Source organism: Siniperca chuatsi, linkage group LG9, assembly GCF_020085105.1.
Source record: "Siniperca chuatsi isolate FFG_IHB_CAS linkage group LG9, ASM2008510v1, whole genome shotgun sequence".
Classification (NCBI taxonomy): domain Eukaryota; kingdom Metazoa; phylum Chordata; class Actinopteri; order Centrarchiformes; family Sinipercidae; genus Siniperca; species Siniperca chuatsi.
In genome coordinates, this window is record NC_058050.1 from 4,945,156 (window position 1) to 4,969,960 (window position 24,805).

General features: G+C 39.2%; 1 protein-coding gene across 10 annotated transcripts in view; it reads left to right on the forward strand.

Moving 5' to 3' along the window:
* Positions 1-24,805, forward strand: part of vwdel (von Willebrand factor D and EGF domains-like) — a 49,697-nt gene that overhangs the window by 17,906 nt on the left and 6,986 nt on the right. For 7 of the 10 annotated variants that reach the window (XM_044208167.1, XM_044208169.1, XM_044208166.1 and 4 more), the window contains 19 exons: positions 1,996-2,186; positions 4,236-4,467; positions 5,294-5,365; positions 6,793-7,022; positions 7,839-7,928; positions 8,893-9,040; positions 9,974-10,188; positions 10,438-10,511; positions 10,749-11,022; positions 11,613-11,809; positions 12,424-13,307; positions 14,888-15,024; positions 16,135-16,299; positions 16,558-16,662; positions 18,463-18,577; positions 20,189-20,445; positions 22,514-22,733; positions 22,992-23,129; positions 23,816-24,028. In XM_044208167.1, coding sequence (XP_044064102.1) covers positions 2,166-2,186; positions 4,236-4,467; positions 5,294-5,365; positions 6,793-7,022; positions 7,839-7,928; positions 8,893-9,040; positions 9,974-10,188; positions 10,438-10,511; positions 10,749-11,022; positions 11,613-11,809; positions 12,424-13,307; positions 14,888-15,024; positions 16,135-16,299; positions 16,558-16,662; positions 18,463-18,577; positions 20,189-20,445; positions 22,514-22,733; positions 22,992-23,129; positions 23,816-24,028 — 3,787 coding nt within the window. In that variant the 5' untranslated portion in view covers positions 1,996-2,165. Of the gene's footprint in view, positions 1-1,992; positions 2,187-4,235; positions 4,468-4,832; positions 4,948-5,293; positions 5,366-6,792; positions 7,023-7,838; positions 7,929-8,892; positions 9,041-9,973; positions 10,189-10,437; positions 10,512-10,748; positions 11,023-11,612; positions 11,810-12,423; positions 13,308-14,887; positions 15,025-16,134; positions 16,300-16,557; positions 16,663-18,462; positions 18,578-20,188; positions 20,446-22,513; positions 22,734-22,991; positions 23,130-23,815; positions 24,029-24,805 lie in introns of those variants that run through there. The other 3 variants (XM_044208168.1, XM_044208163.1, XM_044208172.1) reach the window with 2 other exon arrangements.

A 24,805-nucleotide genomic window follows, 5' to 3' on the forward strand; every position in this document is an offset into this window, starting at 1 on the left:
CTGTCCAGATGGACCTTAGCGACAAGTTTCATCACGCTTTTTTTCCTTTGTTTACTTCACTGTCACCAGTGTGGACAGACAATCAGAATCAGAAATACTTTATTGATCCCCGAGGGGAAACTCTTTTGTTATAGCAGCTCACTATCACGTCAGTGCACACAGGAATAGAAGTACTAAGCAAATCAAAATATAATACACTATAATACAAGATAAATTAAGTACAAAGTGCATATAAGTATAAAAGCTAAAATAAGAGTAAGTACCAAAGTGGATTTACAGGTTGATAAGTTGAAAAGTATGAACGGTATAAAAATAATACTTTGTAATAATATAAGTAATAGTGCAATAATGAGTACTGTCAAGTTAAGTGTTGCTTATTAAGATGATTATGAGACGGTGGATATTGCACAGCAGAAATAGAAGTATGAATAAATATCAATAAATTGGGAATTTTTAACTGAGAACTGAGTATTTTGCACAGCAGTATTAAACAGAGAATATTGCAGAATTATTTTAAGGATTGCAGTGATGTTAATGGTCCAATGCCCAGTTTAGTGACTTAGGCTCCCATCCTAGCTTGGTTCAGGACATCAATGCATTTTTTTAAAGGTTATTTCGTCCTTTATTAGATAGTGACAGCTGCAGAGAGGGACAGGAAAGGCAGGGGAGAGAGAGAGAGGGGATGACATGCAGCAAAGGGCCCCGGGTTTGAATGAATCGAACCTGGGTCGCTGCGGTAAGGAGTCTTAATGGTACTCGCTCTACCAGGTGAGCTCCCGGGGCGTCCCGGACATTCATACATTTGACAGTGACTGTCAAAAAAGGCTCTGGCCTGGGGGCAACTGGGCCTGTGCCTAGTAGGCCCATTAAATAATCTATCCATGGTCATTAGTGTGCACAGTATCGTCATAAGATCTTGCATTTTTGGTGTTATGTAATTTTAGGTAGATGGACAAAAACACAGAAATAACTGGTGAAAGTAAATACTGGTATGTGTTACCTCTTTGAACAGTAGTTTAAAGGCTTCTAAGGAACTGAAGTTGTTCATATGACGTTGAGAGTATTGGGTGTTGATATGTGTTGATCTTACAAACAGTTTAAGCCTGTGACATCGTCAGTCTAATTAATGCAAGTGCGCTCACCTGAATTAGCTCTTGTTTCCTGACTCCTCTACTTGGTCCTGATGATTTTAAAGTAAAACAGAAAGCTTGAAACAGCAAATATGTAGATTGTATTTTTGGAATAACTCTACTTTTGTATTTTTATATATATATATATTTTGTGTATGATGACAACTACACGGTGGTGGACTGTAACTAAGTACATTTCCTAAGTACTGTACTTAAGTACAATTTTGAGGTACTTGTACTTGAGTATTTCCATTTTATGCAACTTTATACTTCTGCTCCACTACATTTTGGAAGCCAATATTATACATTGTGCTCCGCTACATTTATTTGACAACATTAGTTACTAGTTAGTTTACAGATTCAGATTATTAATGCAAAATATAAATCAACTAATACTGTTGATGATGATGTATTATCATATATAAAGCCACCCAGCAGTTATGTAAAGTAGTTGAAATCAGCCCCACCTTTACCAGCTGCAACATTACTAATGCTTACTCATTAATGCATCAGTAATTAAAATCCAGTAACATATATTGCTAATACTTTTGTATTTTTACTTAAGTAAAAATTTGAATGCAGGACTTTTACTTAACGTAACAGAGTATTTTTACACAGTGGTATTGCGACTTTTACTTAAGTAAAAGATCTGAATGCTTCTTCCACCACTGCACCTACAGACAGTAGGTCCATCAGACACCCTGATCAAGGCTGAAATGTTGGTGCATCAATAATTATAATACATTGCTTATAATACATTGCTTATAATTTCAATATATACTGTATCCACAGTCTGTATTCTTCATTACTGGTATTTGTATTTGTACATCCAGTGCTTATGTTGTCTCTCTGGCTGCACTAGCAGTGCTCCCTCCTGAGTGTGCGCCGGGAGGCCACTCCATCCTCCAGAACCCCTACCGCAGCACCACCTTCAGCTCCAGCTGGCTGCAGCAGTCGGCCCTGCAGGACTTCATCTGCGACCACTCCCTCACTCCGGGCTGGTACCAGTTTCAGATTTTTGACAAGCCAGCGAGCATGCCCACCCAGTGTGTGGAGGTAAATTATCTCTTTTTTTATAAAACATCTCGCAAAGACACAGACTGGAGGATTTAACAAGGAAATAATGTGACTACATGTGTTGTGTAGCTCTGTCATACATTATATAAACCATAAGGAATATTTAGAAACATCTATGCTGTGGCTTATGTTCCTTATAGGTCCATTCCAGGGGATTTGTGTGTTTATCATGTCTACTTACCATCACAGCTAACTATTTTGCAAATCCTGTGTTTTAGAAATTTGGATGTATTTTTACCCTTGGTCTCCATTCATTTGAGTATGTCATGAAAATCAGTTAGCAGAATTTTAACATTGCTTGAGTTGTTTAAATCATCATAGTGAACACTAAGTTAGACAAAAACGTGAATAAGCATATTTCCCAAAATGTTAACTATTCCTTAACATGTACAGATCCAGTGAATGTTTGCTGAGCATGCAAGCACTTTTTCAGCCGGTTTCTACATCTGCAGGATGCTCCAGTGCAACTTCAGCTCTACTTTTGGTCAGTTAGAATCTTCACCTCATCAGTTTTGGGCTTTAACATACTTAGTCAAGGACTAAACTTTGAGCTACAAGTTCACCTCTCTAACCTTTCAGCTACCTCAGCCTCTCAGTTGCAGCATCGTGAATCGACTGTTATTACCCTCCTTAGATGAAGCTCCTATAAAAAAAGATGTGGCCAAAATGCTACATTTATGTTAAGACGCTGCAAACTATTTAATTACCAATGGTTTGGAGAGAGATTTTTCCGACTCTCAAAAAAAAAAAAATCTGGGTAAACTCTCTGTACTTCTATTTTGGGGAATTTCTTTGGCAGAAAAATTATCACATTTAAATTTACAGTTCAAATGTTGGCACAAAATCAGATTTTAGAAGCCTCAGTCACAAAATTTTGCGATTAGTCTCCAAAGATTCCATGTCAGTCAAGTCAGACTTCAGGTATCCCAGTGTTTCTTAACCATGTGTCGGCTGTGACCTTAGTCGAAGGTCGTAAAACTCTCATGACCCCTGCATTTAGGGAGTTATTTTATCACTTTTGTATTCTCTTCTTTCAGAAGCATGTGTTGAGGTCCAGGATCATTATATAGAAGTGTTGATATATTTCAGATGTTTGATTTAGCTTTTGTTATTACAAATATCAATACATCAGTCTTTCAAATCTCTCGTGACCCCATTTGAGACCTCATGTGGAGAAACTCTGAGGTGGCCTCTCTGTCCTCACCTGACTGAGTTTGTCAACTGTCAAAGTTATCCATATATGTGTGTGTACATATTTATGAAGGAGAGTGCAAGGAGAGCTGGAATGTGTCTCATTTTCTGCGGGCGGCCTGCTGTGAGGAGCCTGCAGGATCCATCTGAAGTGTCAGCATCCCTCTGCCTTCCCAGGGCACCGCTGCTCTCCCTGGGTGATGAATATCCACACGAGTGGGCGGAGGAAGGAAGAGAGGATTGCTGTGAACATGTGTTACATAATAAGGCAATGTCTTTATGATGATGGCGGATAAATGGCTAGATTTGTCAGGCCAAAGAGTTTTTCAAAGGGGAATTAACAACAAACTGTAGCTGACATATCCAGATTTTTCGCATTTTCAAATTTATGCCATATTGGTTAAAAGTGGTTGTGTATGTTTTATGGGTTAATTTTCTTTTGGTGACATTTTGGTTTCTGAAAGTGTTGCTGTTTTCAGAATCAGCTTTATTGTCCAAATATGTTATGACACACAAGGAATTTGTGTTCCAGTGGCTGTCAGTGTACATGTGCATACATTTCTTTGTTCAGTCATCATGGCAGTATGTTGCCCGTACTACCTATTTCTATTTCTCATTGTTATCCCTAACAAAATGTTGTCTCTGAAACAAAACATATTACTTCCTGTACTCAGGAGGATTTGTTTTTGGGAAAGAACGAGCAGAAAACATTATTATTAAGAATAGAAATGTAAAAGCTTTCATTAATCTGTCATATTTCAACTTAGACAGTCAAAATGTGTGCACTGTCACCAAACTGTATGAATGTCTTCCCTCTATCGCTTTCTAAACATCCAGGTGAACCACTGTGGGACTCAGGCTCCTGTGTGGCTGTCCCTGGGTGAAGGTGAGTCCCTGCCGGGTCCTCTGGAGGTCAGGCAGCTGACGGCCTGCGCTGCCTGGCAATTCTTCCCGAGCAGCAGCAAAGACTGCTGCCTGTTCCGCATCCCGGTCACCGTCCGCAACTGTGGGGACTTCTATGTTTACCTGCTCCAGCCTACGCAGGGATGCATGGGATACTGCGCACAGGGTATGTCAGAACAGAAAGATTTGTATTGATCTGTATTTGTAATAATCCTAATGTATTTATATCATACAAATGGAAAAAATAAGACTTTCTACTTTATAGCTTTGACCAGTTACTTGTACAGTGTATAAGTCACTTTTTGTCCGTCAAAAAAGTAAGTGTATGTACGTGCTATAAAATCTCTATGAACCTGAATTAAACTCAGTTGGAGAAGCAGTTTTGCTGTGTGTCAGGCACACAGCTACAAGCAGCTCAACATGAATGCAGTATTTATTTCAGTTCAACCTTCAACTTAACAAGTGACTTTCTTTGAAGTAACAGCAGTCATAAGGCAATGTTGAGTGATAATTGCTCATTTTTGCTCAAAGAATTTTGCATTAAAGGTTAGAAGCTCTCACGGCGTGTCTACACAGAAAGCATTTCAGCCTCGTATTCCAGTCGTCCGTCTCACACGCATCTGACAGAACAGATAAAACAGACGAGGTAACGCATAGTCTGCCAAGTCCATTATTTTCTGTAATCGGGCTCTTCAGAGTATAGTATCAAGCTTATAGCATGGCCAGTTACCACAGAAATAAAAGATCTGTGATTCAAATTGTAATTTCTTTAAAGTTTGTTTGCTGCCAGGGTTTGTTTCACCTCAGACTTAAATGGTAATACATGAAGCAGAAGTATTGTTGCCATAGTTACCTGTAATATACTTTTGCAACACTTGCATAAATTAAACGTTTTTTCCAGATAAGATAGAAAGTGTATGTTGGCACCAAACTCACATCTATTATGTTAATTCATGTTGATTTATAATCCTATCTATATATCCCATCAACAGAGATGTTGGACACTTCACCCACGTCGCTGCCCTGTGGCCCTGACGAGGTGAACGTCGATGGAACATGTAAAAGTGAGGATCCTGCTGCTGTGTTTATGGCTTACGCTTGTCTCCTCGTGTTAGGTCAAACACCAAAACAATCAGGAGGTCAGGGAGTTGCCATGCGGTCAGGAATGCACCGTTGGCCCCCTCACCGCTCCTCTTAATGAGCTGAGCATGTGTCCCGGCGTCCGCTGGGCCTCGTCTCCATGACGACGGCCCTCAGCAAGGTCGTGAATTAAGCCAAGGCAGGTTTTAGGAAGCTGGCAGAGGTGGAAAGGAGGAGGGAGGTGTAAGATAGATGAAATATCACTGAACATGTTCATTAATTTGTTTTAAATAATTGAATCCAGGTTGCTGTGATTCCCAAGCTCACTTTTCTACTTTTGAATTCAGAGAACAGGCTTTGCTGAATATTTTCTGGCTAGAACTGATCATATACATGAATTCATGTTCCTCAGCTTAAGCTACCTTCCTCTGCATACGCATTTGCTGCATTTGTCAGTTATGACCAAGTTTTATTTAGATGCAGCAGTTGTATTACTTTCCCAGAATGGGACCTTTTTTGTCATTAAGTCCACGTGGAACGGAAATTAGCACCAGTCTCCAGCCAAATGTTAGTATATTATCAGTTTATGGTTGTTAATTTAATAGTATCGGTAAACAAAAAAGTTAGTGATACAACAAACTGAACCCACAAAGTAGTGGTGCTGCCCACATGTTCCTGGATAAAACATGGAGCTTACGGTTTATCACCTGGGTTAGGACTCTCATTTTCTCTGTCAAGACTATATAGAATGTATGGCCAAAAATACATGGACACCTGAACAAAGGATGTAGACAACTAAACGTTAAACCCATATGTGATAACATCTATTTCCTGAACCATGATATGTTGCTATAACAGCCTCCACTCTTCTGGGACGACATTTCTCAAGATATCTGAACCTGAATGGGGTTGAAGTCAGGCCAGACCAGTCAAGCTCTTCCACTCCAAACTGGGAAAACCATTTATTTATGGACCTGGCTTTGTGCACAAGGCCGCACAATATTGTCTAAAATATCATGCTGTAACCTTAAGAGTTCCCTGAATTGGAAGTAAGGGTCCTAGCCTAAACTATGAAAAATAGCCCCAGTTTGAAAGTACAAGCTGTATGGAGACAGGATGTCCACATACTTTTGGCCATATACTGTACTGTATACTCAAACGATTAATGAGGTCGAAAAGGGAGTCTGTGGGTGGACTTTCTTAGATGCGAACAAACACTTGTATGAGGAGGTTGAAGAAACTTGAGTCAAATTGCAGATTTAATTTCACTTTGACATAAGACACTGATACATTTACTTTACAACATACTGTATATAAGACCTTGATTTCTTAATAAAAGCTCAAACAGCTGTATTTGCTTCCTTTTCCACCTCCGTTGTGGTTTTTACACTTTCTGCTTCTCTCCTGTCAGCAAAGCAGCCTCCCACTCCATCTGCACCAGTGATCGTCTCAGAGGTGACAGGAAACACTGTCCACCTGAAGTGCAGCTTTGGGAGCAGCCCCAACAGCTCCCTGGGTTACGTGGTGGCCTGGTCCCGCCTCTCACCTGAGGGCAGGAAGGAGGAGCTCAAACAGGAGACCACCATCCAGACCTCCGCCTTTATCGAGCTGGACGGCTTCAACCTCCGTCTGGGGGACAAGGTCTGATGCAGGGGCTACAGTTGTTTAACATGATCTTTGTTGAGTCTGGTTCAGTTTCACAATGTTCTAGTTCTAGTCAAAAAGTGGACTGGGGGGGGGCTCCCAAAGACAAAAGCAAGAATAAAACAAATCCATCTTCTCTCGCAAAAGACGAGAGGTAATAAACAGTGTGCAGATAATAGTTTAAGAACAACTAACATGTAGATGTATCAGGAGACGCCTTATTCTTAACGTCCAATTCATTCAGTGACAGTATTTTATTAATAACACACTCTATCAGACTTTTGCATTTCTTATCATTGGCTAATAATAATCATAAGCTAATGAAAGCTAACAGTCAGGACTCAACACTACAGCACGTATAATAGAATTAGCACTGGGCTAATAATAACCCTAGCCTAGTGAAAGCTAACAGTCAGGGCTAACTTAACCTCATGTCAAGCGTCTATTGCTGTCAGTAGAGCATTCCTATGGCAATCGGCTTTCCATACTTCTAGAAATAAGACTTACTGTATAAAACAAAGATTTTGCTCTTGGACTTTCAGCCAACAGTGACTGAAGCTGTTATTGAAACCTGTCAACATGTCGTTATGTTTTACTGTCCACAGGCCATGTGTGTGTGACCTGGCCTTAACTATAAAACTTTTATACATCCAGTATTTTTTCCCTTTTATTTGCAGTGTGGTTCCTTCTGCTCTTCTCTCTCTCTCTCTCTCTCTCTCTCTCTCTCTCTCTCTCTCTCTCTTTACAATGAAGACATAATAATTCAGATCAGATCAAAAAAAGACAACAAATCTCTCTCTCTCCCTCTCTCAGATTTACTGCTCCAGCTCCAGTTTCTTCTTGGACTCGCCTGACGTCCATGGTGCTTCAGTGGAAAGTCAAGAGTTCTTTGCTGGGATTAGGGTATATCACAGTAATCTGGAGTTTTATTTATTATATAGACTTTTTTGGAGCAAAGAGAGATAATTTATTTGTGCTGGTGTATGTTTTTGCATGCATGTCTGTGTGGTTCTATCTGTATGCTCTCATTACATTCCTCTGTGTGTGTGTGTGTGTGTGTGTATGTGTGCGTGTGTACTTACACAGAAGAAAAAGTGACAGTTTTTGAAGTGGAGTTGTATGAGGTACTTATCGATAGTCAGTGTATTACCTACAGTAGATGGGGGTCGGCACGCAGCCAGTGTGGAGAAGCAGACAGCTGCTTCGCCACAGACGCTGAGCTCTGTATTGTTGTGAATGGGCATCGACAGTAATACGTATTTTAACCTGCAAAAAAAGTTCGACCTAAAAAAAATCAATATCAGTGTAAGTGTACGCTATAAAAGTAAAATTCTCACCGCTTTACTGTGCTGTCAGACAGCCCTTTCCTTTGGCACTACATTTTCTCAACTGCGGGACTTCCGTATTCCTACGCATATGCGCTGCTTAGCAGCTTAAATCAGCTGTATGTCACTCACTGATGTTTATATACATTTAATTAGTGGGCCATGACCCAGTGTTAATGAGAAGTTGGCCATCTGGCTGCAGAGATGTTGTGTAACACAAAACAGACCAAAAGTTACAGGATTATTATTTCTGGTCCACAAGGCTGATTTAGACTCATTTGCTGGTTACTAAAGACAACATTTGAAAACCCCAGATTCATTTGTCCCTCCCAAATAAATCCTACTCAAACTACAATATATTTAATTTAGATTTTGACAAGCCTGTTAGCTGATGCTCTCTCAAAAACTTGTTGGCTAAAGAGATTATTTGTTCCTCCAAGAAATATCTCTTTGCCTAAAGCCTCTCCCTCTGAATGGCATGTGTTGTTGATGAAGGTTCTATGTATAAAAGGACTGACCAGTTTTATAACTGTTTTGTGCAGCTAAAACCAGAGGTGAGCAGTGTATCTGAGGATGGGAGGCTGTATGAGTTGGTGGTTGAGAGCACAGTTCCTGTCCCATGTCTGGATGAGTCCATTTCCTCTGCAGAGCAGTGTTCTCTGTCTGTGCAGCTCAGCACAAGCAGTGAAGGTGAGGACTTACAGCCCCCCACCCTCCGTGACAACCTGTCCTATGACAAGCACCCTTTTTACAGTGAAAATGGTGGCAGATTTACCAATCAAAATCCATTGTAATTTTTGAAACAATGGGCCCTTTACTTTAGACAGTAAACAAAAGCAGGCTTCTCAATTTTAGCCAGCAACTCATTGCCATAGTGAGTTAGTTGAAAACTCAGTTTCCGGCTGACTTTTTAGTGTTTACAGTTGACTTGTATGAAAATAAGGAACCTGCTAAAGGATATGCAATATGCATTTGACGACATCATACATGATATCATGCTTATACAGTGCTGTGTAATGGGGTTAATGCTTACAGGTCCCATGTAAAAAACATTTTTAAAAACCTGTGTTATATCGGCTCTGAAGCAGTGGATGTTTTAATCTAACGTTAAGCTTTCTAACGTAACCTGTAACCTCATAATGTAGTTAACTAATGTTATAGCCTATTAACTTTTGGCCTTTGAAGTAAAGCTAGATTACTAATATAAGTAGCCAGGCATGCTAACGGTAGCAGGTAGAGCTTTAAAGCTTTAATCCATTCCCTTACACTTTAACTCTTGCCGACAGTTATTATATGACTGTGTACGATATTTACCTTTAATACCTTTTAATATTTCATAAATATACACCACGGATTGATACCACACATATCCACACCTGCTATCCATTAAAGCTTTTGCTCCTTATTTTAGACATGTTAGACGTGCTATGCACCTTGCATGTGATGATTGAAGGTCTCCTCTCTCCTTTATACATATGCATATAAGGAATAATTATGCGAATAATGGGAGGAGATGTAAGTGTGGTTGATTGATTTTTTTCATAGAAAATTCCCCATGTCTAAACATTTGATCCAAATTTGCAGTTTCAAATAAATCGAACCTCATTCCTTGTTGTGTTGTAGGTGAGGGTTTATTGGGTGCCGATCTGTCTCTGTCCTCCTGTGTGGTGGATCTGTCCCGGAGCCCCTGTAGGGACGGGGTTTGTAGCCGAGCGCTGATCCACTTCAGCCCCGTCACTGACTTTGTCAAAGATGGCAACAGGACAACTCAGATCTCCGTTAAATCCATCGTCACACAGAATTTTCTCTGGAACGGATACTCACCAGAACCTGTGGAGGTAAACGAATTAAATTGTCCTGGGGGAATTTGAAAAACTGATATTTTTGCACATTGTAGTATTCCTATTTAACCCACCTTTTAATACTTTTTTCTTATGATTTTTGCTTGTTTCAAACTGCTTTTATGATATGACCCTGTTGGTTTTTTTAAATAATACAGTGGAGAACCAACTGTACATTCCTGTACTGTAATAATATATCCTGACTATTTTATTTTAAGAAGGAATTAAATTGATCTTTCATTTCAGATAACAGTGAAGGATGTCCCCTCAGCCTACTGCTACTCCTTCACTGATCCTCACATTATCACATTTGATGGCAGGTACTTCAGTCTCTTATTCAGTTAATCAGGAAACATACTTTATATTTTGTATCATAAACTTTAATTTAATTGCAGTTTAACAGATTTCATTATATGTGGACATTTTAAATTGTCCATTATGAATGATGGCTTTTCTGTCTGTTTTGCACTGTAATATAATAGCAAATGTCTAATGATCTATAAAAAGGAGCTGGAAGGCAAGAAATTCAATGAATATTTTTCTTTGTTTATTTACAGGCGCTATGAGAACTACCAAATTGGCACCTTTGTTCTCTGTAAGAGCAGTTTCTGGCCGTTTGAGGTCCATGTTCGTCAGTGGGAGTGCGGCAGCGTGGTGCACGCCGCCTCGTGTGTGTGCGGCTTCGTGGTGAGGGACGGCGGCGATGTTATCGCTTTTGACATGTGCAGCGGAGAAATGGGTGAAACCAAGCCTCACCTGTCCGTGAAGAACAGAGACTTGAGCAAGAGCGGCATCCGCATCACCGAGTCCTACCAGGGACGCAAAGTCACGGTGAGTGAGGACGAGTCAGACACACTTCAGAAATCTGTCTACAGAAAACAATAAAGAGTACAACTGAATTACTTTAGTAGTACTCTATATTATATATACTCTATTTACATATCTTCTAGTTCATAAATAACATAACAGTATTTAGAAGAAACATCAACATGAATATATCATTAAATGAATTAAATTGTTCAATTTTGACAGCGAAAATAATATTAATTGCATTTTTATGGGGGGAAAACAATAATATTTAAATTAATTATGATACTAATGTATGTTTTTCATTCAGCACACACTTTAATACCTACTCAAAGCCTCACCAACTTACAGAGTGCTTCCAAAAATATTTTAAACTGTTTGGAAACATTAGTACTGAGGTCAGAGGAGGTGTGAGAAGAAAAAAATATGGAAATATGACTGAACTCTTGCAATAAAAGAAATCTAATTTATTAAAATCTGCACACTAAAGGTCCCCAGGACCACCTTGGTTTCGAAATGTGACAACCTATGTAATATTTAGCTGGCTGCGTGTTGTTGAAGATAACATGCTCTCTGTCTTCATGTGATACTCCTGAATCTTTGACTGTTTGCAGATGACCTTCTCATCGGGAGCATTTGTTCGTGCAGACGTGTCTGACTGGGGAATGAGTCTGACACTGAGAGCCCCCAGTTCAGACCGGAGCCACACTAAGGGCCTTTGTGGGACCTACGACGGACAGTTAGACAATGACTTCCACTCAGCAGGGGGCGCCACACTGGAGGATCTGCACGCTTTTATCTCTGAGTGGAGGTCAGTGCGTTTCAGAGTGACGTACCTGTGTTGTTTTGGTAGTGGTTGCTGGGAGCAGTTAACATGTTTTACATTGATCACAGACATATTGTCTGTAAATTGACTTTTTGACCATTTTTTTGTCGTTATTTTTCAGGAATGTAGCTAGGCAGCTAGCTATGTAGGAAGAGGACATGTAATCCTGCCTACTAAACTCTGATTGGTCAGTTGTTTCTCTAACCGCCTTTAAAAGCCATCAATGAGCACAACACTTGACCTATTTGAATCACTGAACAAATCTGAGATGTGGACAAGGATTCAGAGAGAACCTGGCTAGCAGCATATTAGCTGTTAAACTACACAGGGCGTTTTGCCTGTTAACCATTTATGATATCTATACATCATTTTAGACATTTTTAGTAGTCTTTTAGGAGCCAAGCATCTTCTCCAAAGCACCATTCAATGTGTGTCAGTTTGATGTATGTAATTTGATTATTTAAAGATTTCTTCAGGAATTAGCTAACCACAATATCCACTACGGGAGCCCAGGCCTCCTGTCCGGTTAATGCAGCCATGCAGAGACCCTGTCAAACCCTGTTGCCACTTCACTGACATCTTCTCCTTTCCTCTCTCAGGCTCCCTCCAGGCAGCAGCCTGTTTGACACCATGCCATCCCATCTGAGTACACTGAGCCCACGCAGGTACTGCGACTGTCAGGCAGAGCCCCGCCTCACATCTCCCAGAGCCCAATCTCAACCTGTCACCTCCTCCGACTCCACCTGCTCTCATCATGGCAACGTGCGTCTCCCCTGGGTCATCCCCACTCTGGACGTCACAGCTGAGTACATCAGCTCAGTGGAACTACTCAAAGGTGAAGGAAATGAAAGACTCCTGCCTCCTGGTCACTCCAGCCGAAACACCTGGGATCGAGGTAGTGACGCTCAGCAGCGTGAAAGAAGCTTCCCCTTGAGAGCCTTCAGGGATGAAGCTTCAACCTCAGCTCACCACCAGCGACACAGAGGCAGGCGACAGACCCACCATTACGTTTCTAACTCTCCGCACCAAAGCCTCAGCCAGTCTGATCTGGAGGGCTTCACGTACTTTTTCCCAGAGGACCATGAAGCCGCAGTTCAACCAGACCTTTCCCTAATGTGGCCCACACCTTCTGGGCTGACCGAGCAGCAGGCCAGGACTCAGTGCCAGCACGCTGTGGCAAACTCGAACATAGCGTTAGGTTGCAGGAGCCTGTTAGAGGAGTCAATAATTAGCCATGTGGTGGCTATGTGTGTTACCGACCTACAGCTGAAGGATGAGCTGTCGTGGCTCAATGCAACATTACCACTGCTGGAAAATGAGTGTGAGAGGAGGCTAATGGAGGAGAGGAGGAGAGAAGAGGAGTACCGGGATGTTCTGGCTGTCGTCAAGTGTCCCAATCTGTGCAACTGGAACGGCCAGTGCTCAGAGTGGGGTTGTGTCTGCTTCCCAGGATTTGGGTCATATGACTGCAGTGTGCTGTCTGGTAACATATTTAACATCCACTGACACAGACACACTAGTCGTAGAGAGGTCTTTAATAAAGCCAATATTAGTTTATTGAGGATATATCGGTATCAGTATATATGATGGCTGAAAAGTAACCAGGAATTGCAGTACTGAAATGCTAAAGATATGTTTGAGGTAATTTTGAATTTAGTTTCCATTACATAGTTTGTCCAGTAGTGAGCACTGACAAGTTTCAACTGTAAAATGTCCCAAATTCCTTTAAAAAAAAACATAAACAAAACAAATTTAAGGATTTCTTATCAAAAATGTTTGTTCATGTTATGTGAATATCAGCCAATATATCGCTATCAGATTTTTTAAACTCTCAAATATCAGTATCTGCTTCACAAATCCAATATCTTTGAATGACACAACACAGCCTTTGGAAAATCTTTGCTTCAAAAGCAACAGTAGATGTGACAGCTGAGTGAAAATTTGATATATTAATTAATTTAGATGTGAATTTGTATTTTTTCTCTAAAACTGCATTTTGATTAATTTGGTTGTTTTTTTGTTGATTAATCTGGTCACAAATAGGTCTATCTGCAACTTGAAGACTCCCTACAAAATACATACAAGTACATTAAGTAGAAGGCAGGCCCACACACAAATATATCTACCCTTTACAGGAAGTTCTGGCTATTAAAGCGGTATTTTTTGCCCGCCTTTGGGCGGCAAAGCCAGCTGTTAGCATAACAATGACATAAAATTACCATATTATGATCTAGTTGTTATGGTGATCATTTTAGCAAACAATTGCCTATTTACACTATTTTCAGCAGACGTGGAGCAACATTAACATTAATTTGGAGTTGTGTTTCTGTCCACCCGATGAATTTAAGTCAAATATTCACTACCCTTTTAGCTCTGTTTTGATCTCCACCAACTTCTGAGGGAAATATCTGGCTCTTTAGCTGCTAATTGCTCCACTATTCTCACCAGCTAGTCGCTAATTTTGTCTGTCTGTGGTTTGATGCTGGGTAGGTAGTGTACAGTGCATTTTATCAAAGCTTTTTTGCTGAAAACAGCAATAGAAACACACAGTTCACGTTGATGTTACTTCAATATAAATAATGTCCAGTCTGGCCTGTTTTTGTTATGAATTTCCCCCATGAAATCTTTTCTGCTTTGAACGAAAGGCATGACAGGGAAAGTTTGAGATGCACTTTTACAGTCACATTTTAACATTAATGTTTGTTGTTTTACTAAATTTCTCATCTGGCTAGATTACTATATAAGGAAACTAACATCCAGCTTTTTCTTCAGGTTCATTGAGCAGACTACAGCTACAGCTCACAGTACATTAAAGTAAAAACAAACTAAAATTACTTAGAATGTCATTAAATTGACCTACACCCACACCGCAAGAACATTTTAAGTTTCTAGTCTAAGTGTAACACATTTAGAAGTTACTTCACCTACACACACCTGTCTTTCCACAGGACCTCAACAATGACAGACTTAAGGTCACGAGACATATGGTTTGTGAAATGCAATAAATTCTCAGGTCTAACAGTTCATGCTCGTCTGCACTTTTTTGTTGTTGATGTTGTGAAGACCAGATCCCAGAGATCACTGAGTTGGGGAAGGAGGGTCTGTGTGACGTACGACAGGGAGACTGCTCCACCATCCAGGTCTACGGTCAAGGCTTCAAGGACTCCTACGAGCTCAAGTGTGAGTTTGTTAAAGAAAAGGTACTTTGTTTTTCCCTTGTTTACACTATCATTGACATTTTATACCTCGGAGTTGTCAATTTTTTCTTCACTTGTTGGCCATGGAACTACAAACTGCAGACTATGATATTGTAGATAATGTTGAGTATAATGTAATGTAAGTATTATCATGATTCTGATTCTGATGCCATGTGAATGCCCTATTCAAATATTCTCTGTGTGAGAGCTTAAGTTTAGTAACAAAGAGGAGAAACAAGAAACTTCCATGTTCTTGTACAACTGGGGGCAGCGTTCTTTGTCATAGGACCATGTTCAGCACCGACTTTATATTAAGATTATTATTATAAGACTTTATTTATTCTTTTATGCATTTATTACTTTTAAAGCAATCATCATTTTTCTGACCTTTGCTGCTGTGACAGTGAAGACAACATTAAGCAGGTTGAAGAAAGGCTCATTATCTTCTCCTCACCTAGCAAAGACATCTCCACTGCAAACCTTCTGCTCATAATTCTCAATTGCCGCTCTCTGTCACAGTGAATGACAAAAATGTAAACAAGGCCATTGCATGGCAGTAGTTTCCTATTCTGTAGTGAGACAAGGCGAAATAGAAGTTACTTGGATGTAACTCCAGTTCAAGTACAGGCATAGCTCACCTTTGCTCTGTATCACAAAGCACATGAAAGTATGTAAGCACAGTTGTTGTGGGGATGTAATTAAAGCACGATACGGCCTGATCGTGTAAAAAACATCCATTTAGTGTTGTGGTGGTGATACCAGTGGGTGAATCCAACGCTGAACTACAAATCAAAGCATAGGTATTTATGGTGGGACTCCCGTTAACCCCTTGTGTCAAGTATAAACCTATCTTTACAGCTAACATGTCCCTTTCTCAATGCACTATTCTGGTCAGAATATAGCTAAACAATCAGCTTGTGATTGAAACAGGTAAACGCATGATTTTTACACTCATACCCAGCCAACATCTGTATTTTCATCTTTTTTCATCTCTTTCTTTCTCTGTCTTGCTACTTTTTCTCTGTCCTTCCTTGTTCTCTAATGTCTCTCTCTCTTTTGCACCCCCTACCACTCATGGCTTCCTCCCTCTCTCCCTCTGTGTCTCTTGTCAAGTTTGTGGATGGGGAGTGGGCTCTGGATGAGCCACAGTTTGTCTTGGCCATCTTTCTGGATGCGATGACTCTTGATTGCCAGCTCCCCCTGGAGGACAGCTGGGCTCCTGCAGACCTGGACCTGGAAACTGTCACGAACAGACCACTGGCCCGCTGGCAGATCAAAGTTAGTCATGTCTCCAATCATTTCTGCAATGCACACTGGTGGTACTGATGTAAAATACTGATACTGGTCTCCTTCTCTCTCAAGTTTCTCTCTTTCAGCTTTTATTTATTATAAATGGACAATGAAATGTATTGAAATATGTGAGTAGTTGAAAATGAGCCAGTTTGAGCAACTACTGTTCACCTTACTACACTTCAGTTTATTTGTTTAATGCCTTTTCCCAGTGATCCACAGTAATCAAGCTTCTGCTGATGGCAGGTATCCAATGATGGCTACAGCTACAGTAACGCCAAGATACTGACTCTGTTTGATGGAGCCTGCCAGATCTGCAGCCTCGACACTGAAGTCCTCTGTACCCTGAGGGTGAGACATCTTTCTTGATAGGGATATAAATTTAATACATGGATCAAAAAGTAGTAATATCTCCAAAGATACATTTTCCTCTCAGCCTGCCTACCTTCAACTGTCACATCTTCACCCGCACTCTCAGCCCCAAAACTCTGAATCAGGTTTTAGAGCTCTGTTTCTATCTGTGCCGGGTGCTTAAAACATAGAGATGTAGAATTAACATCTCTTAGCAAAGCTCAGAACCAGTGCCAGTTCTAGCCTAGGTGGCACCCTGACAGACCTGTGCCAGCCATGCATAACCTGGACTGCAGATGAAATACATCTGCTGCTCACAGCTCTTTAATCTACTGAAAATTAAAGCTTTATACATTATACAGCAGTTAAATTAAAGAAAGTCAGAAAGATGTGCATTTCAATCTCCCCTTGAATGCAAACATATATCGAAGTAGGGCTGCAGCTAACGATTATTTTCGATTATTTTTACGAATAGTCTAAAAAATGTCAGAAAATAGCAAACAAAATCACAGTTTCCCACAGTCCAAGGTGATGTCTCCAGCCATCCAAAACCAAACAATTTTCACTTTACAATAATATAAAACAGCAGCAAATCATCATATTCTGAGAGGCAGGAAACAGCAAATGTATGTTTTGCTTGGTAAACGACAATTAATTGATTATCAAATTGTTGACAATTTTCTCTCGATTGATTAATAGACTAATTCTTTCCGCTCTATATCAAATTGTAAGAGGCAAAACCAACATAAGTGACATTCTGCATTTTGGCGAGTGTACGCCAACAAGCCATTAAAATTGATCTTTGTGCTGCTTGCGTTTGCTATAACAGAACAGGCGGAAAAACAAGTTAAAAATCATTCACTGATAAAATGGAGGGTGCATTTGTCTCTGCAATCTGCATTTTTTATTTGTTTATTTATTTATTTCCCCCAGCCATTGTGCGCTCCTACAGTTCCCTGGGGCCCCACGGTCATGTTCAGAGCCCACGCTTTATGTGAAAGTTAGTTTTAAGCAGAAAGTTCCTGAAAAAGATCATACATGTCCTGGAGAAATAACAATTTGACTGAGTTTTATGAGAAATGTTCGCTGACAGGGACAGTTATTGGCCATTTGGGGAAATAACATCCAACAGAAAGGTGGTATTTTGTCGCAGGACATGTAACTCAAAAATATGATTAGGCACCTTACAAAGAAATCAGTATCAGTTATTGCAGTAAATTCTCTGTAAAACTGATTTAGCAAATGATTTGAAAGACTGTATGTTAACTAAATATACTTGTAATGTGGTTAGTGTCGAATATTTCTAAATTCAACTTATTATAATCAACTAGATATTTATGATTAGATGATTTAGACTTTTATTATTTTACATAATAAACTGTTGTTTTTGTATATATATTTTTTTTTTGAACAAACATCCAACCATGTTTTCTGCAGGAGAGTGAACATTCATCATGCAACTGTGAATTGTAACAGTACAACCTCTGATTGGCTTATAATTCAGTGTTGCTGAATGTGTGAGGTATCCATAAACACAGGAAACAATTAGGTTTGTTTTCCTCAAACCAAATGTACGGGTTCATTTTGTTGGAGTGTTTCAACAAAACTGGCCTTGTTCTGCTGCTGCCATGTTCTGCACATGCTTTACATAAACCTATATAGCTCACTGCGGAAGGTCGGGGTTGCATTTTTGGAGAAGTGGCCACCAAACGGCATGTTTTAAGTTCTGAAAGGCAGTTTGTTTCAAAGAGAAATAAACACTGAACATAATTAGTTTTATTTATTGTCTTTGCTTCACAGGAGAAAACCTGCAACATTGACGGCCTATGTTACAGTGAGGGGGAGTCCAATCCCAGCAGCCCTTGCCTCACATGTCGCCCAGACTCGTCCAAACACACATGGTCCATAGCAGAGAGTATGTACACTAAAATGTCATTGTTTCTCATCTGGTTTGTCTCACAGCTCGTTCATATTCTCATAAACAGCACAGAAGAAGACTACACTGTACGCGATGTAAGATTGAAGAAGTGTTTAATGTGTCACGTCCTCAGTAAAGCACAGGTTGGATAGCCATCACTGAGTTTTCTGATAGTTGCTCAGGGCTGTTTTGATAATTTGTCAGCAGCTCTGTGCAGATTGGAGCCATTGAAGTTGCTTCAGTCCCCCCGGCGCTGATATGAGGACAGCTTACCTCATTGTTAGACTTTCTGACCAACTTTGCTTCTTCAACTTAAAGTAGGTCAAACAGTGCTCTGCTCCGTTTAGAAGAAATAACAGAATATGTAGCATTGACTTTACTGAAGTTAAATCGCTGATCCTAATGATAGTAGGACATGGTGTGGATTATTGATTAGGCTGATTCCATCTACTCACAAATCAAGCTAATTTGTTCATGCATGCATTTGATGAATTATTCATTTATATATTAAAAGGTAAAGCCCGATCCATACTGGATTTTTGAGGCTGATGTTGATATTTTAGAGTTACAAAATCTGATAAAATCTGTAATTTTTTAACATAAAAAAATGTCATCAGCATTTCTTAAATTTGGTTTGAGAGTGAGTGTGTTTCAACCAAGATGTGTACTGAGTGGGACATTTCACAGATGAAAGATTAACGTCAAAAACATACCACTAACAGCAAATACAGTAAATTATAAACACTTAACATCACTGGAAATTAAATTAGCACTGAAAAAAAGCATGAACTTGTCACTCCCTCTCTCTCTTATATAATTTCCTGTGAGCTCTCCACTGCCCTCTTTGAATAAAGGCAAAAATGCCCCCCAAATAGTATCAATAAAAACTATAAACAACAACAAAAATACCATAAAAATATACTATAAGTTAAGATCAGAAAAATAGATGAAAATATATATATGAAAATGCAGCCGAAAAAACTAAAAAAAATAGAGCTATTACAAATGCGCTGAGCTATAATAAACGGCAAATTAACTACTGTGTGGTGTAGGTAAGGCTGTATTGTGAACATTAGATTTATTATTTAGAGTTAAATAAGCACAAAATTCATCTTTATGACCTGTAACTCTTTTTTATTAGCATTTTCTGTACTGCAATGTAATGTTTGAGCTCTGTCAAAAGGTATACTAGGCAGAATTCTTATGTTAAAATGTACCTTTTTCGGCTTGTAACAAACTAATTGGGGCTGCAGAAGAGCACATAAGCCCAAATAAAGTAAGACAACATAAATTTGTTCTGCATGTCTGTATCATACTGTGGTCATTTTCTGACCAGAGTCTGACTTATGATAACAAAGTCCTTCAAACTATTTAAACAACAATTTTCAAAAATCAACAAATCTAAATCAGCATTTTTTCACATTTTCATATCTGGGTGAAAAAAGCGTAAAATTATGAAACGTGCAGTTTTAGACTTCTCTGATTCCCACCTTTTTATCCAGTCTGTCACTCACCACATCATGACTCACTTATTTATTTTATTTTATTTTTCAGTCTCTTACTTATTATTATTATTATTATTATTCCCTCCTTTGTGTTTCCCATCAGAGAACGAGCCTCCGGTGCTCCAGTCGCTGCCTTTTCGTCTCTGGTCCTTCCAGGGGGAGAACTTCATCTACCAGCTACAAGCTCGGGACCCTGAGGGCTCAGCGGTGCTCTTCACCCTGGACTCAAGTCCCGAAGGTGCATCTCTGTCTCCGGCCGGCCTGCTGATGTGGAAGGCCACAGCTGAAACTACAGACACACACACTTTCCAGTTTACTGTGATGGACGATTGCAGCGCTGAGACCAGAGCCTCCATACAGGTAATGCACACATATTTGAGGGACTTTTACTTTTGCTTGAGTATTTTCTTTTCATGCCACTTTCTACTTCTACTTTCTACTACTTTATCTGACTGCTTTAGTTACTAGTTGCCTTACAAATCAAGTTTTTTTGCATACATTTTTTTTGCAACAATCAATCGATTAATAGAGAAGATCATCAGCAGATTAATGCATAATGAAAATAATCATTAGTTGCATTCCGATACAAAATAGTTCAAAATGAGCTCCACCTCAACTAACTACAACGGCAAAATCCTGATTTTACATTAATGCATGAATAATAAAAATCTAATTATATAATATATAATAGTATAAAAGTCACAGGGGACATTTTTCTGCATTTTACTACTTTTACATTTAATACTTTAATTACATTTTTCTGATTATACTTAACATACTTTTATTTAAGTAACATTTTCAATGCAGAACTTTTACTTGTAACAGAGTATTTTTACAGTGTGGTGTTAACTTAAGTAAAGGATCTGAATACTTCCTCTACCACTGAAAGTAAGTATGAGTATGTTTGTGAAGTGGTACAGGATGCAGTTTATAGCACTGACCAAAAACGTCATGCAGGTTTTTTGTTTGCATTATTTTCTGATTACAGTTGTGCTTGTGAGAAGGGACAAGTTCTAGTAGCCTAGATGTTAGGGATGAATGATTTTAACAAAAGTTGTACATCATTTAAATATAATTTTCTGTTTAAATATTTCTGTTGATATTTTATCTTCTGTTTCTGGGGATAAATTAATCATGAAATATGTGAATGCTGTTTTTTCTGCATTTTTTTAAATATAAATTAAAAAAAGTATCTGATTGAAAGCTTAAGACTTTTTTCACTTGGTCGGTTTATTTATTTTTATATTTTTTCTAGTAGCATTTTAAGGACTTTCTTCCCCTTTTCACCTCGTGTCTGTCCAATTAACCCAGGATTGGTTAATTTGGCACCAATGTTGTTTTTTATATGTGTACTGTAGCAATAGGCCTTAATTACTTGTTTAACAGCAACTCAATGTGTATGTTGAGTGTCAGTCGTTTTGGACAGGTAAGTGAATTCTTGGGGGCAGACAAGAGGCAAACTTGTGGTTAAGAGCCTGCCACAGTTTTTGGCTCTCAATTGATAATTCTCTGTTGCTTCTTCCCACTAGAGGGCGCTAATGATATGTAGTTCTCTGCTCATGGCCACTCTCTGTGTCACAACTCCATATTACAGAGTAATTCTAAGCAGGTTTTGTGTTTGTTGTGTGTTTACACTGAAAAAGTGACAAAAGTAAGAATACCCACATATGCCAGCGATGCTTTCTATATCTGCTTGATTTAATTAGTTCTGTGTTGATGGATACTATTGTCCTACAATGCAGCGCACACAGGAAATAAAAGACCTGCTCACAGCTGCAAAACATTCAGATTCAGATGCAGATGATGGTGAGAAAGCTCCAGGGACATCTCAGAAAACAAAAAATAAGGATTTAATATTTCTCTTCCTTTCTTAATTCCTTAATCAGTGCCACAGTTTGACGTTCTTCATCGTGGACATCTTGTATAATTTCCTGTTCGTATAAAGTGGTGAATTACTTTGATTTTTTTATATAACTATATACAGATATATAATATTTTTGTGTAGTATACAGCACATTCTGTATACAGTAGTAATTGTATGTAGTATGAAGAGAAGAGATATTTACACGTTTATATTCCAAGACTGTGTACTTTAGGTTTCACAGGAACAGTCAACCAGTCTCGCTAAGTTTGTTAAAAATAAAAATGGCTTCTAGTAGCTTTTGAATATATTTGTGATTTCAGTGTCGCTGTCCACTTACTTTATTTCTGTTTCTTTTGTTTTCTTACATATGTAACAACAGTATGTCCATATACCTCCATGAGGGGTCATTGTGGAATAAAGAAAGTCTAAAGAACACCTAAAGCCAGACGCATGAAATACACCATGTGCCAAAACATTGTTTTCACATTACAAACCTGTAGTTCAAATGATGAATCAGACTAAATCAGACTGCAAACGAAACCTCCAGTTTTCCCTCTCCTTCAGGTGTCTGTGCGCTCCTGTGAATGTCTGAATGGAGCTTCCTGTGTGACCAACGTCAACCTCCCTGCCGGCAGTGGGGAACACCTGTGTGTGTGTCTCGATGGATTTACAGGCGAAAGGTGTGAGGTGGACATTGATGACTGTAAGCCGAACCCCTGCAGACTGGGCCGCTGTAGTGACGGCCCCAACTCCTTCTCCTGTATCTGTCCACCTGGAATGACAGGTAGGGATCCACCTGCAGAACTGTTTCCTTCAAACCACCTCAAAAACACAGAGCAAAAGGCTTAGGAGGAAAGTATGGATTTAGTAGTGGATTCCTTTCCTGCAGGGCTGCACTTGGAAGGGGCAAGACATCTTAACAACAAGAAAGCAGCCAGTGTGAAACTGAAAGCCGGTCGACCATATTAAGGTCGTGGTGCACTTTAGTTTAAGTTGTGCAGTGTTTCCACATTATATCGTCTGGTGTTTCATGTGCTTTCAGGCCGCACATGTAGAGAGGATATAGATGAGTGCGTCTCTCAGCCTTGTTTCCCTGGAGCGGGCTGCAACAACACGCTGGGCTCCTTCATCTGCGGAGTCTGCCCACAAGGATACAGTGGTGACGGGAAAAACTGCACGCGTAAGACTTCTACCTCAACTTTTATTTTAAAAATAGATGGTTTCATTCATTTCAAGGGTAAGGCTGGTAGTCTATATTTTTGTTATTACCAACAAATCCCATAAAAAGACCAAAACCAACAATGTGTTGGTCCGTCTCTCAGGACTTTCCGAACGTTACTTAAACAGGAGGAATTTTCTGCCGTGGATTTGGTGCCCTAATGAGTATTTCCAGCAACAGGACAATGTATGTGTGATTGAGTTAAAATAAACTACAGTGTGTGTGTGTGTGTGTGTGTGTGTGTGTTCATAGTAATGAAGGAACATGTCAACAGTGTTGCTCATTGATGTGTTTTTAATAGTTTTTGGACAACAGTGGAGCTCTATGGCACAGAGGAATAAGATATATCAGGCTTTGGATACACACATACTGTAATACTTGTTAGTAGATACATTCATTGATGGTTTTGGTCTTTTCATGGGAGTTGCTGATAATAAGAAAAATATAGAATATCACCAAACTTATCCTTTAAATAATGCTGATCTAATGCTAATTCATGATTTGTTGGCTCATTTCTAAACCACATCCTCTCATTTCTAAAGATGTACATCTGTCCACTTCTTTCTCTGGGATTCATGCATTCTTACATAAATAAGAAAATGTTTGTTGTCCAGTTTAAGGTTGTTTTCATCCTTTTTGTTTCCAAGGTAACCAAGACTCTCCGGTCAAAGCAGTGTCCACACCAGCAAGAGGTTCAGAGGTTTCACTGAGGCTCAAACCCTCGGGCCCGACGCCGTGCTCCAGACAGCCGTGTCACCCGGGAGTTCAGTGTTTTCAGAGCGCCCACGTCTCGGCAGGCTTCGTCTGTGGACCCTGTCCTCCAGGTCTTTATGGAAACGGACGAACGTGCGCAATACCAGGTGAGCGTGAAGCAATTCTTTGAATTCAAACCTGATGCTGGTGAAAGGACAATGGTGACCATGTTGTATGCTTTGTGGTTTTAATTTTTAAACAGTAGGCCATACCCTCACAGAGAAATCCATACGCAAGTTCAAAATATGTAATATTTGGACACATGTTGTTTATTATATGACAATAGTCATTCAAACAATAAAACTCTCAAAGTGACATTTCACTGATGAAAATGTTATTATACTGGAGAAATGAGAAATTCCACATGCTCATGTATAAAAACCAACATTTTAACTTCTAAACTGTAAGGATGCATAATATTTAAAACGTATCAATTCAATTATAAATGTTGTTATTATCATTATTGTTGTTGTTAGTAGTCGTGAGTTTTTTTACTTTTTTGTTTATATATTATTTACTGTGATGGATTGTGATGTATATTGTCATTAGGGCTATACAGTAGAAATCATTAGATAATAATTTTCTTTATATATCACAGTTCATGCAATGAATGCAGCTCAAAGTCGTTAACATAAAAAAAAACAGAAGACAGAGGACAAAAAGCACAGCAACGAATTGAATGGGAAATATCAGTAATATTAACAATGAATAAGAAGTAAATAAACAAGTGCAAGTTTTAAGAGAACGGGATTAGATTAAAGACATTTAAATCTAATAACCATTAAAAATATGACAGTGGGATCAATGATCCAAAAGATATGAGTATAAGAATAGAGGGACACTAGTTAATTGTTATATTGTTTAAAACGGGCGAATGTTCGCCT